Consider the following 14,655-nt stretch of genomic DNA (forward strand, 5'->3'; position numbering starts at 1 on the left):
CGCGTTACTGTGTACACGAATAATGGTAGAATCCTGTGGTAGAAATAAACGCACCTGCCGCCGGAGGGCGCCGCGAGCAAGAACCGCTCAAGCCACCTCAGGGTTGAATGTACTTGTACAGTAGCCGAGCTCTTGAACTATTTTGGAGCGCGAGGAAAAATCTGTCCTAAACGCGAAGGGTTTTTTTGGGGGGGCTGGGGCGGGCGGGGTGTTTTCTTCTTTCCATTGCACAAGAAGCCAGCCAGATTATCCTCCCGCATCTTCTCTAGTACGGTGAATTTGTAGTTTGGGAGCTTCCCGAAAAGGATTAAAAGATACGTCGCCTCTTATTTCTACCCCCCCCACGTCTGATTTCAAACACCCCCCTATCCGCGTGTCTCCCTTCAAATCACTGGAAAAGCCTCCAACCCTCACGCAGGAGATAATCATAGAATAGAATTCTTTATTGGCCAAGTGTGATTGGACGCACAAGTAATTTGTCTTTGGTGCATATGCTCTCGTGTGCATACAAGAAAAATAAAATAGAATACATTCATCAAGAACCATGGGATACAACACTTAGTGATAGTCATAGGTTACTAATAAGCGGTCAGTTATTTCCTTCCAATCTTCTGCTCAATGTTTATATATTGAATTTAGGCCGCCCCATCGTTTGAGTCATGGAATCTCTACATTCTCGCTCCGGGTATGCACATGCACGCTTCCAAGGCTCTCCTAGACCTCCGCCAGGCCGCAGAAGCGAAGCCAACCCAGCCTCTTCACGCGCACTCGTGTGCGACCGCGAACGTGTGCATGCGCCCCTTTCCGCGCGGGATGGGAGCTCCGCAGCATCGGCCTGCGGGGGCGTCTCGGCGAGGAAAGGCTCGGCGTCGCTGAAGCCGAGATTCCCCGAGCTGGGGCGCGGGCGCGTGCGCCCGACGGCGGGCCGCTGACTCTTGGCGAGGTCCGAGCGCGGAACAGGCGAAGGGGGTTTATTTTTCTCCCATTTCCCCCCACCCTCCCCGCCTCCTCCTGCTGCCCGAATGATGTCATGGAGAGGCAGCCGGCGGGGGGAGGCGCTGCAGGTTCATGTGTACATAATGAAAAGGCGTTTGACAATCTGCCAAAAAGCACAGGAGGGAGAAACCGAGCCTCCTGGATTTCGTAAACCGAGTCGTCATCATCTGCAACTACGGGAGAAAAGAGGAGGGGGAGCGGCGGCGCCAGAAGCAGCGGCGGCGGCGACTCGCGACTCGGCTGCTGCCTCCTCCATGTGAAACCCCAAGCCAAAAAAAGAAAAACCAAGGGGGGGGGGAAGAAAGGGGGTGGTGGTTTGGGGGGGCAAGTCCGTGGGAGAAAGCGCTGGTTTGGAGAGCAACAGTTCCCAGCGCCGCGTAAAAGACGACCCTCGCCTCCCCGAGTGCTGCATTGCTTTCCCCGTCTCTGGCGCGCTGGCTCTTCGGTGGGATTAGAAGCTTCTTCTTGGCAGCAGCCATGAATTCAGCCGAGCAAACCGTTACATGGCTGATCACCCTGGGGGTGCTGGAGTCGCCCAAAAAAAGCATCTCCGACCCGGAGGGATTTTTGCAGGCATCTCTGAAAGACGGGGTGGTTCTTTGCAGGCTGCTGGATCGCCTGCTACCGGGCACCATAGATAAAGTAAGTGTCTTTTAATATTCCTATATTTCCCATTAAATCTCTCCCTCTCCCCTCGTCCTCCCCCGCCTACGCCGGCCCGGCCCCATAAGAGAATCGGGTTTTACTTGGGCTTCACCGCCAGGGCGTCGCATAACGCAAGGATCGCACCCAAACTGCCCTTCCAAGCATGTGCGGGTCTTTGCAACCATTGCAGCCTAAAACCCCGCGCGGTGGGCTGCATAAGGCGAGGCTACCAGTCCCATTGCGACCCCCCCCCCGGGATTATCTGGGCAGAGATAGAGAGACTCGGGCAGATTAAAATAAAAACGAGCATGACACGCCTGGATTCAATCCGTCAGGCTCCTTCTGTTCTGGATATGTCGGAAACTGAGCCGAGCCCGGGACTCGCTTAGATCCACGCACTTTCCTTTGTCCAGGGTCTCTTACCCCCCCTCCCCAACACAGCCTTTCCCCACCCTTGGAAAGGCAGGAAGCTTGTGGCCTTTTCCGTGGGAAGGCTCTTGCGCGGACACATCCTTCCTGTCTAGCTGCAGAGGCTCCATTGTCAAGCTTGAAGGAGGGGATGGAAACTGAGGAGTGGGTGGGGAGGTGGGCCGAATTGGGAGCAGAGTTTGAAATACAGTAAGACAGCTACACTTTTAGCTCTTGGGGCCTTCGCGAAGAAGTACCCCAGGCTTCCTATCTTCAAATCGTACCAGAAAGGACAAAACGCATTAAGCCATCAGTCATCCTCTAGAATTATCATCTATGTATAATTGTGTGTGTGTGTGTGTGTGTGTCTGAAAGAAAAGATGAATCTCTAGAAGATTTAATTTTTTCATAAAATATTTATATTTAAAGACGTTTTTGTGTGTGCATTATGTATCTTCTTAACTATGAGTGAAATGGAAAAAAATGTTTTGCTTTGATAGACACAAAGGCATATTTAATTTTACTTTGAGAATATTTTCCATACATAAATACACACCACAATTTTGCACTGAGGCTGTAGGTGTGACTGGGCAGGGTTTTTATATTATAGTTACAATTTTATACAAATCTCTCTCTTTCACACACACACACACACACACACACACACACATTCTCTCTCTCTACACACACACACACACACACACACACACACACACTAAATGCACTTCAACATGCAATATAGGCTTCTATTTTTAGGGGAAAATGAGGAAAATCACCTGATTTCAATTCTGCCTTGACACTCCCATTCCTAGTGCTTGATTATGTTCTTCTTAGTGAGAAATGTCTTAAGGTGCCATTGCACCTTGATGAACTAGTTAGCAAGGCAGCTCCTGTGATTTATTGTGTTATTTTAAAGTCTAAGTTTAGTATCTTGATATTCAGATGGGGCATTGTGTGATGGAAAAAACCAAGGACATAGGGTTTTTTTTTTAAAAAAATCATTGGGCATGTAGAATGATTTTTAAAAATGCTTTCCTTCCTCAAATTCTTGTTTATTCAAGCATTTTCAACATTAGTTTGACATGTGAGGGTTCCATGTATTGTGCAAGAGGAGAAGGGTATGTTTATTCCACATGTATACAAATGTACTTAGATTAGTAGATTGGACTTTTTGTTTCTCTGTCTGCTAGGAACCAGATTGTAGGGAGGGAGGAAGGGGCAATAGTGCTACACATTGATTCTTCCCCCCTCAGTATGTACTGTACAATGCACTTTGACCTAGATATTGACTGAAGTTGCACTTTTATTCTAATTAAGGAGAGACTAAATGAGAATGGGTAACTGAGCATTTCCATATTTTGAGGAAATCACAATAGCTGAATTAACCAGGAGGGGCTGGGAAAAGTACATACACTGTTTATTCAAAAGATTATACTGTCAGAACTTTGGGTGCTCTTTTAAAGCAATCGGAATATTAGATGCATAGTAATGGCCACTAGAGGGTGGATTTGCTATGGAAGGTGGCTCCTAGTTACATCCTGAGATGTTATGAATTTGAATTTTGATTTTCTTTTTACTTTTTCACTCTGAACAATAGCTTTCATGAAGCCTGGGAGATAGAAAAGTCCCTTGCATTTTTAGATTCCTTTCTTTAGAGATGTACAGATCTTGCTTTAATAAAAACACTATTTCTCATAAAACTCTGAGTCCCCTTCAAGAATTTATAATGAAAATAAATTTATCAGTGGTCATCCTGAGGAAGTTCTGAATATGGTATATCACAGAATCACAGGATTGGAAGTCTTCTAATCCAAACCACTCTCTAGGGCAGAAATCTTCAGACCATATAGCAGAGTTGGAAGGGACCTTGGAGGTCTTCTAGTCCAACCCTCTGCCTAGGCAGGAAACTATACCGTTTCAGACAAATGACTATCCAACATCTTCTTAAAGACTTCCAGTGTTGGGGCATTCACAACTTCTGGAGGCAAGCTGTTCCACTAATTAATTGTTATAACTGTCAGGAAGTTTCTCCTCAGTTCTAAGTTGCTTCTCTCCTTGATTAGTTTCCACCCATTGCTTCTTGTTCTACCCTCTGGTGCCTTGGAGAATAGTTTGACTCCCTCTTCTTTGCGGCAACCCCTGAGATATTGGAACACTGCTATCATGTCTCCCCTAGTCCTTCTTTTAATTAAACTAGGCATACCCAGTTCCTGCAACCATTCTTCATATGTTTTAGTCTCCAGTCCCCTAATCATCTTTGTTGCTCTTCTCTGCATTCTTTCTAGAGTCTCCACATCTTTTTTACATCGTGGCGACCAAAACTGAATGCAGTATTTTGCACGTGTGGCTTTACCAAGGCATTATAAAGTGGTATTAACACTTCACGTGATCTTGATTCTATCCCTCTGTTCATGCAGCCTAGAACTGTGTTGGCTTTTTTGGCAGCTGCTGCACACTGCTGGCTCATATTTAAATGGTTGTCTACTAGGACTCCAAGATCCCTTTCACAGTTACTACTGTTGAGCAAGGTATCACCTATACTGTACCTGTGCATTTCGTTTTTGTTGCCTAAATGTAGAACCTTATTCTTTTCACCATTGAATTTCATTTTATTAGATAGTGCACAATGTTCACATTTATCAAGATCCTTCTGTATCTTAAGCCTGTCTTCTGGAGTGTTGGCTATTCCTGCCATCTTGGTGTCATCTGCAAATTTGATGAGCTCCCCATTTATTCCCTCATCCAAATCATTGATGAAGATGTTGAAGAGCACTGGGCCCAAAACAGAGCCTTGGGGTACTCCACTGCATACCTCCCTCCATGTAGATGCAGTTCCATTGAGGACTACATGTTGAGTGCGGTTGGTCAGCCAGTTACGAATCCATCTGGTGGTGATGCTGTCTAACCCACATTCTTCTACTTTAAGTAAACTATATTGACGGCATTCCTCTGGTCCACTAATTTTGTCACTTTGTCAAAGAATGCAATAAGATTAGTCTGGCATGATCTGTTTTTGACAAACCCATGTTGGCTTTTGGCTATTACTTTGTTTGCTGATGTTCACTAATTCGTTATGTCCCCCCCTTTCTACTTTTTATACTTAACTTTTTTTTGTCTTCAATTTGTCAGAGAGTTCTTTATGCAGCCATGCTGGGGTTCTTTGGGAGCTGTTATTTTTTTTTCTGTGCTTTTGTAATCTCATTTATCAAAATTTCCCAAGCTTCTTGAGTTGTTTTTCCCTTGAGGATTCTTATCCATGGAATTTTTCCCAAGCTCTCTCTATGTTTATTAAAATTAGCTCTCTTAAAGTCCAAGACTCTAGTTTCACTTTGTTCTAGTACTTGTGTTTGCATAATGTTGAATTCCAATATTGCATGGTCATTTGCCCCCAGGGTTCCTGTGGCTTCAACACCTTCTATCATTTCCTCTCTGTTAGTGAGAATTAAGTCCAATATGGCTGATCCCCTTGTTCCCTTCTCTACTTTTTGGGAAACAAAGTTGTCTGCTAGATTTGTTAGGAACCTGTTGGATCTTCCACTTGGTGCAGAGTTTGTTTCCCAGTTGATGTCAGGGTAGTTAAAATCCCCCAATACTATTGTGGTGTGCTTCCTACATATCTTAGTTAGCTGACTAGCAAAAAGTTCATCTACTTCCTCTGTTTGGTTGGGTGGCCTGTAGTATAGACCTAGGGCAATGTCACCCCCCCCCAACCTTTAATATTGACCCAAATGCATTCAAGATAGTTCTCATCATTGTTGTGCTCTATTTCTGTAGAGAGGTAATTATTTCTTATATATAGTGCAACTTCACCTCCTCTTTTATTTGGCCTATTTCTTTTAAATAATTTAAATCCTTCTAGCTGTATGTTCCATTTGTTGGTTTCATCCCACCAAGTTTCTGTAATGGCAACAATATTGTATCCGCCCTCTTTTACTTGAATTTCTAATTCACCCTGTTTATTCCTCATACTCTCTGCATTGGTGTATAGACATTTGAGTCCATTTTGATTGACCCTGTGTTTACTGTCTACATAACATGTGTTATGCCTGACTGCCCCTATTTTCTTGCCACTTGTGTGATTCATGCACATGGTATGGCACTCAGTATTAAATGCTTGGTTTTGCTTGACAGCGGGAGTGATAATCTTACCCGCACAAACATCTGTGTTACATGCACTGATAACCCTATGAATTTTAGATTGCTGGGGACACAAATGTTCTGTATCAATTAAGTTTAAATGTTTATCCAGAAAATCTGTGAATTTAATGCCAAGTAACTCAGTCCCTTTCTTGGATGGGTGCAACCCATCTCTTTTGTACAGTTTTTCATTGGACTAACTGCAGACATCATGACTCAGGTAGTCTGAGTAGTGCATAATAATCCCTAATTTTTTCTTTTTTGTCCATGTAAATTGATAGCTGTATGTGCTGTAAAGAGGTTTGAGATAAAGCCACAGTAAGCAAACATATATGGTATGTGGCTGCTATTCCATTACTCAACAAAGAGTAAGTTGAGTGCATGTTTCTGTTTGGAAGAAACTATCAGAATGACTTTGGCATTTTGGGTTAGGCGACAATCCAGATAGAACGGTAAAATGCACAAGTGCTTAGGAGAACTATGTGCTTAACAGAATGTTTCCTTAAAAGCTCCTTAATTCGAGCAAAAGATGAGCAGCTAAGAGAGAATAAAAAGCTCTACATGTAAAAACTCCTACTAAGCAGTTTGGTTCTCCATGAGTTATGAGAAACTGCCACCAATCTGCATATTCCCAAAAACATTTTATTGGGGCCAAAGGAAATGACATGATGTAATCACATCTGCTTTTCTCTTACAGAGTGCAAGAAACACTCAGAATGACTTCGGCATTTTGGGTTAGGTGACAATCCAGATAGAACGGTTAAATGCACAAGTACTTAGGAGATGTAGCAAAATAAATGTGTTGTGACAGAATCATGTAAGGCATGAATTGGAAGAAGCAGGATAGAAAGACTATTGATGCGTTTAAACATCAATGTTTGGGAAGACTCCTGAGTACAGGCAGTCCTCGACTTACAGCAGTTCATTTAGTGACTGTTTGAAATTACAGTGACGCTGAAAAAAATGGCTTATGACCAATTTTCACATTAAAGACAATTGCAGCAGCCTCGTGGTTGTGTGATTTACGTTCAGATGCCTAATAACTAACTCACATTTCTGATGGTTGCAGTGTCCCCAGTCATGTGATTCCCCCTTTGCAATCTTCTGACAAGCAAAATCAATGGGGAAACCAGATTAATTTAACAACCGTGATACTAATTTAAGAACTGCGGTGATTCACTTAACAAATGTGGTGAGAAAATCATAAAATGGGGCAAAACTCACTTAACAAATGTTTCACGTAGCAACTGAAAAGTTGGGCTTAATTATGGTCGTAAGTTGAGAACTGCCTCAATACCATTCATGGACAAGAAAGCAAATATATACGTTAGGTCCTCCCTTGAGGCGCAAATGACCAAGCACAAATGATCATATATTGGGCACATTTTGCAAAGACGTGGCTCTCTTGAGAAGTCAGTGCAGGGGTGGGTTCCTGCCAGTTCTAACCTCTTCTACAGAAGAGGTTCCACATGCCGTTTAGAACTGGTTCTAGCTCCCTCCCCCATCCGTCCGCACCACGCTTGCCCCGCCCACTGCTCACTGATTGGCTGGTTCACCAATCGCCCTGCCCGCCATTTAAGAGTCCTATCTAAACCTTAAAGTCTTAAAGCTGCCAAGTTTGAACACTCCTGGGTTTTTTTTCCTAAAGGGCTATGGATGTAAGGGTCTTGTAACTTGACAGCTTTAAGACTTGCACACTTCAGTGCCAGCGTTCCTGAACCAACATGACTGGAGGAGGAATTCTGGAGTTGAAGTCCACAAGTCTTAAAGCTGTCAAGTTTGAACACCCCTGCTTTTTTTCCTAAAGGGTTACGGGTGCAAGGATCTTGTAACTTGACAACTTTAAGACTTGCGTGCTTCAAATGCGAGAGTTTCTGAGCCAACATTTTGGTTGCTAAGCAAGAGCGTTGTTAAGTGAGTTTCACCACATTTCACAAGTTGGCCATGCCCACCCAGTCACATGACTGCCAAGATACTCCCACTCGGTCACATGGCTGACAAGCCCCTCCCACCTGGTCACATGGCTGGCAAGCTACTCCCACAAAGCAGGCCACACCTACGGAAGAGGCTCTAAAAAAATGTTGAAACCCACCACTGAGTCAGTGATACCGGGAAGAGTGGAAAAAAGGAAAAGAGGGTGTCCCACAGCAAAATAAATAAGCTTCACTACAGTTTAGCGGTAAGGAGTCCACTACTGATAATCAGAAAGATCAGGTTGGCGACAGATCATTGTGAAGGAGGGCAGTCTACGTTGTCATTAAAAGTTGATATTGTTTTGATGACACATAATCAGTTGGATGGGTCATCTAGTCTAACTCCTTGCTTAGTACTCCAAATGGTCCTTCAGTATCCTTTTGAACGCTCCCAGGAAGAGGGATCCAACCATTGTTCCTTTGCTAAATAGTTCTTACTTTCAGAAAGTTACTTCTAATCACTCTTCCCCAGTGCTATGTAATGCTAATTAGATAAGACAGGGCAGGGGTGGGCTTCAAAAATTGCAGCAATGGGTTTGCTGCCCCGTTGCTGGGTGGGCGTGGCCATGATGGGTGTGGTCTAGTTTTTTGCCCTCCCCAGGGTCTGGAGGCTTTCCTTGAGCCTCTGGGAGGGCAAAAGCTGGGAGGTCCTCCGGAGGCCAGAAAGAGGCCTGTTTCTGGACTTCTGGAACTTCCGGTAGGCCTGTTTTTCACCCTCCCCAGGCTCTGGAGGCTTCCCCCAGGCTCTGGAGGCCCTCCGGAGGCTGGAAACCGGCCTCCAGTGGGCCCATTTTTCACCCTCACCAAGCCTCCACGCGGGCCCTGCACTTACCTGGCATGATGAACGGGTCACATGGAGATTTCTGGGAGGGCGGGGCGGGATGGGAGGGACCAGCCAGGGTGGCATTTGGGGGTTTGCCAAACTGAGCAGAATCCTAGCTAGAGGATCGCCTGAACCTGTGTGAACCACCCCTGATACAGGGGTCCCCAAGCCCTTTCCATGGACTCGCACCATTCCGTGGCATGTCAGAAACCTGCCCATGCAAACAAGCAAAGCTCCATTTGCAGGAAGCTGGCAGCACATCCTCCGGTCCGCGGAAAAACCTCTCTCCACAGAATTGGTCCCTGGTGCCCAAAAGGTTGGGAACTGCTAAAATAATACATGAGGCAATGAGTTTAAAGTAACCATTTGTGTAGACTGGTTTTGCCAACATTATTTTAAGTATTTGAAAATATGTTCATAGTCCCTGTCTTGTTCTGCTCCAGTTCTGAGTCAGTCTAGAATGTCTAGCAGCCTGTTCACACATCATTTTTCTAAGTCATTTCCCACAAATTTATCCTAAAACAAATCCAATGCACTTTTACACTGTGTTAAATCATGGTTTCTTTAAATATGCATTATTAAAACTGTGCTTATGCACAAGTCACAAATGTGGGACATTGTATGAATCCAACAATAATAGTCTAAATGATGTTTAAGGTGAAACATATACAGTATATGCATATTAATCTAATAAATTAAAATGGTGTACTAGAAAAAGTATAAGTATAAGAACTGGGTATGCCTAGTTTAATTAAAAGAAGGACTAGGGGAGACATGATAGCAGTGTTCCAATATCTCAGGGGTTGCCACAAAGAAGAGGGAGTCAAACTATTTTCCAAGGCACCTGAGGGTAGAACAAGAAGCAATGGGTGGAAACTAATCAAGGAGAGAAGCAACTTAGAACTGAGGAGAAATTTCCTGACAGTTAGGACAATTAATCAGTGGAACAGCTTGCCTCCAGAAGTTGTGAATGCCTCAACACTGGAAGTCTTTAAGAAGATGTTGGATAGCCATCTGTCTGAAACGGTATAGGGTTTCCTGCCTAGGCAGGGGGTTGGACTAGAAGACCTCCAAGGTCCCTTCCAACTCTACTATTATATTGTATTGTATTGTAAGTTAGAACCTGAGGGACTGTGAGGTCTAGTCACAACTTGGGGATGAGGCCATTTGGGTTATTTTGGACCTGTCAGTCATGAAAGTAGGCAGAGACAAACTACTTACAAAAATCTTGCCAAAGATAATCTTTGCAAGATTATCCTGGCAGTCACCAGGAGTCCAAAATGGCATGAAGACACTAACCAAGTAACCAACCAAGCCATTTTCTCTTGCTGATTTTCTTTGGGTATTTACAGATTATATATTTATATAGAAAACAGAAAGCTATAGCCTGTTTTAAATAATTTTTCTATTAAATTGATTTTTTTTTCCTGGCATGGCTCCCATTCTTTTAAAAGCTTGATGCCATGCCAAAATGCAGCAAGTAGAATACTTTTATTTTTTATTTTTTACTGATTTTGCATTTGCCTGTCCTTATTGCACTTTGGCACACACCGGGAAAAAAAACATAGGAGCCTTACTGGAAAAAAAGGTGCTTGTTGTTATTTACATGATTACACATTTCAGAAGGACAAGCTGGTTATGTTGATACATGGCAACAATGCATACTCATCTAGTGAAAGTGACAGTACTTGTACCATGACATTGTCAGACAAATGACAAATTTCTGTCAATTGCATGATGAAGTCATGATATATGTCAGTGGTGGGTTCCGGATCCCACTGGCGTCCACCACATGAATGTGCGCAGCATGTGGGCGCACGTGCAGAGAACACGCATGCGTCCTTACCTCCTGCAATGCTCCACGACGCCTCCGTGACACTCCAGCTGCTCGGCAGAGCATTGCGCAGGCACCATATGTTCCATGTGCGTGCGCCGAAGAGCTCAAATACAGGTAAAGAGGGCGGGCGGGTGGGCCCTCTGGAGCACCGTACCGGAACGGTACCCAGTGCTCCTGATAGGCCCGTACCGGGGCGTACCACCTGCAACCCACCACTGATATACGTGATATCACTTCCACCCCTGCCCTCCTGCAGATGCCCATAGAATCATGTTATAGTAAATTAAGTCAAATATATGGATTTACAACAGGGGTGAAATTCAGCAGGTTCTGACAGGATCTGGAGAACCGGTAGCGGAAATTTTGAGTTGGTTTGGACAACCAGCAAATACCACCTCTGGCTGCCCCAGAGTGTGGGGGGAAGGGAGATTTCGCAATATCCTCATGGAACATATGGCACCTGCGCAATGCTCTGCCGAGCAGCTGGAGTGTCACGGAGGTGTCGTGGAGCATCGCAGGAGGTAAGGACGCATGCGTGTTCCCCCAGGAGTGGGGAGGGAATGGGGATTTTGCAGTGTCCTTCCCCTGCTATGCCCAAGCCACACCCACAGAACAGGTAGTAAAAAAAAATGATTTTCACCACTGATTTACACTGAATCACAGACTAACCAAAGAGGCTGGATCTGCAGATTATGATAGGTTAAAATATAATTGGCTGGTTTGGTGTCAGTTGATCATGCCTAAGTGAACCATCTAAACACAGGTTATTCAACCACAGACTAGCCAGCCACATTTCATCTTATCATGGCATATGGAAAGTCCCAGTTTTTTCTGAAAAAGGCAGTGTTTGTATTACAATACAATACAATAATACAATACAATAATACAATACAATAGTAGAGTTGGAAGGGACCTTGGAGGTCTTCTAGTCCAACCCCCTGCCTAGGCAGGAAACCCTATACCGTTTCAGACAAATAGCTATCCAACATCTTCTTAAAGACTTCCAGTGTTGGAGCATTCACAACTTCTGGAGGCAAGCTGTTCCACTGATTAATTGTTCTAACTGTCAGGAAATTTCTCCTCAGTTCTAAGCTGCTTCTCTCCTTGATTAGTTTCCACCCATTGCTTCTTGTTCTACCCTCAGGTGCCTTGTAGAATAGTTTGACTCCCTCTTCTTTGTGGCAACCCCTGAGATATTGGAACAATGCTATCATGTCTCCCCTAGTCCTTCTTTCTCTTAAGCTAAACATACCCAGTTCCTGCAACCGTTCTTCATATGTTTTAGTCTCCAGTCCCCTAATCATCTTTGTTGCTCTTCTCTGCACTCTTTCTAGAGTCTCCACAACTTTTTTACATCGTGGTGACCATTGTATTAACGCTATTTGTTTTAGAAATTGTAATGGTTAGATTCACCTTTGCTGAACCATAGCCCATGAATGGAGAGAACCATTTTTGAAGCCTCTGGGATCTTTCATGTGTAGACAATTCCATTTGTCTGGTTCCTACAGCTTTTTGAAATAGTAACTGAATGGCAGATTGCAGATTTTTTAATAAGTTATTTTGTAAAGTTGGCAGGTTGAGCACACCACCATCCCCCAAAATAGAAAATTTATATAACCTGCCTAAAATTTGTACTGGTATGAAAGTGGTGGGATTCAAACTTTTTAATACTGGTACTGTGGGTGTGGCTTGTGGACTTGGCAGGGGAAGGATACTGTAAAATCTCTGGGACTTGGGAGGCAGAGAGTAGATGGGGGTGGGGATAATCAGAGGTGGTATTTACCAGTTCTTCGAACTACTCAAAATTTCTGCTACCGCCTCTTCTGTATGCTTTCATAGTATCCCAGAGATTTTGAATTGAGGTGTCTTCTTTTTTATTTATTCTAAAAAATAGTTTTAATTTAATTTATAAAAATGATAGAAGGATTTTATAACAGTCAGACAGCCAAAGTTCTGATGAATGGAGAATTAGCAGAGAAGATTGAAATAGAAAAAGGAGTCAGACAGGGATGCCCCCTCTCTCCTTTGCTGTTTATATTAACTTTGGAAATTTTATTAAATGAAATTCGGAAGGACCAGGGAATAAAAGGTTTAAGACTCAAAAAAGGAAGAATATAAGGCCCAAGCCTATGCCGATGACTTAGTATTTGTACTAGAGGACCCATTAGAATCCAGCCTGAAATTAATTCAAAAATTAGAAGAATATGGCAAAGTGGCAGGACTAAAGATCAATAAAGACAAAACAAAAATGATAACCAAGAACATGACAAAAAAGCAAGAAGAGGAACTGGAAGTAGCAACCAGAATGCAAATAACTAAGAAAGTGAAATACTTGGGGATCTGGGTGTTGGCAAAATGTTCCACAATTAAAGACGATAATTATAATAAATTAGTGATACAAATAAAGAAAGATTTAAAAAATTGGAAAAATATTCAGCTATCACTCATGGGACCTATAGCGACAATTAAAACGAATATTTTACCAAGAATCTTATTCCTGTTGCAAGCCGCACCTATTAATCCAGGTAAAAAATTCTTTTAAGAATTAAACAAAATAACCGCTAGGTTCATTTGGCAGGGATGAAAAGTGAGGATTAAACTAAAGTCAATGCAAGACAGCAAGGAGAGGGGAGGTTTAGCATTACCAAATTGGGATCTATACGCATTAGCAGTAACAATAACATGGGTGAAGGATTGGATAGAGCTAAAGAATAAAAGAATTTTGACCTTAGAAGGCCATGATTTGCAAGCAGGCTGGCATACATTCCTATGGAATGATAAAAATAAAACACACAAATACTTTCAAAATCATGTAATTAGAAGAGCGTTATTGCAAAAATGGCTCAAAATTAAAAAAAATCCACTATGTGAAAATTCCGAATTGGCTATCATCGACAGAAAGGACGACCCATCCAAATTTTATAGATTTGAACAAAATGCTAAGATATAGAGACTTAATTGATAGACAGGGAAATTTAAAAACAATTGAAGAATTGGTAGAACAGAACATGAAAATTGACTGGCTAACTTACCTTCAAATAAAAACTAAATGCAATAAAGATACTAAATTATATGACATTGAAACAGAACCACACGAATTGGATAAAATTATTCAAACCTCAGATAGAAAGATGTTAGGGAGAATATATAAATTCCTCTTGAAGTATAAAATGGAAGAGTAAATTGTGAAAGAACAAATGATAAAAGGGGTGCAGAGCTTTGCCTATAATATTGAATTAGACAAATGGGAAAAATTTTGGGGAACAAACTTAAAAATGTCATTATTAGTTGCATACAAGGAAAACCAGTACAAAATGTTTTATAGATGGCACCTGGCACCAACAAGGTTAGCTAAAATCTCAACAAATACCTCCCCAAAATGTTGGAAATGCGTATCAATACACGGAACGTATTACCATTTATGGTGGGCCTGTGAGGAGGCTAATTTTTTTTGGAAAAAGATCAAAAATTGGCTGGAGGCAATAACGGGTTAAAATAGAATGGAAACCTGAAATTTTCTTATTAGGAATAATGTCTGCGAAATACAAAAAAGAAAACCAGTATTTAATGCTACATATAATTACGGTGGCAAGGATTGCCTTTGCCCAGAAATGGAAAAACAAATTAACTCCAAGCGAAGATGAAATAATAAGAAAGGTTATGGATTGTGCTGAAATGGACAAACTAACTAAAGAAATTCAGGGAAAAGAAGAATCAGAATTCTACCAGATATGGGATAAATTGTATAGGTGGATGGAGGAAAGAAACAAGAATCAATGAAGGAATATAACAAAACTCAAATATAATAGTTATGAGTAAAATAAGAGAGTTAAGAA

General features: G+C 42.5%; 1 protein-coding gene across 3 annotated transcripts in view; it reads left to right on the forward strand.

Annotated features, from left to right (window-relative positions):
- The first annotated feature begins 1,324 nt into the window (after positions 1-1,324).
- The window catches only part of ARHGEF7 (Rho guanine nucleotide exchange factor 7), a 99,470-nt gene continuing 86,139 nt past the window's right edge, over positions 1,325-14,655 (forward strand). For all 3 annotated transcript variants that reach the window (XM_081949486.1, XM_081949483.1, XM_081949484.1), the window contains exon 1: positions 1,325-1,638. In XM_081949486.1, coding sequence (XP_081805612.1) covers positions 1,474-1,638 — 165 coding nt within the window. In that variant the 5' untranslated portion in view covers positions 1,325-1,473. The remainder of the gene's footprint in view (positions 1,639-14,655) is intronic.

This window comes from Natrix helvetica (genome assembly GCF_964273705.1).
Source record: "Natrix helvetica genome assembly, chromosome: 3".
NCBI lineage: Eukaryota > Metazoa > Chordata > Lepidosauria > Squamata > Natricidae > Natrix > Natrix helvetica.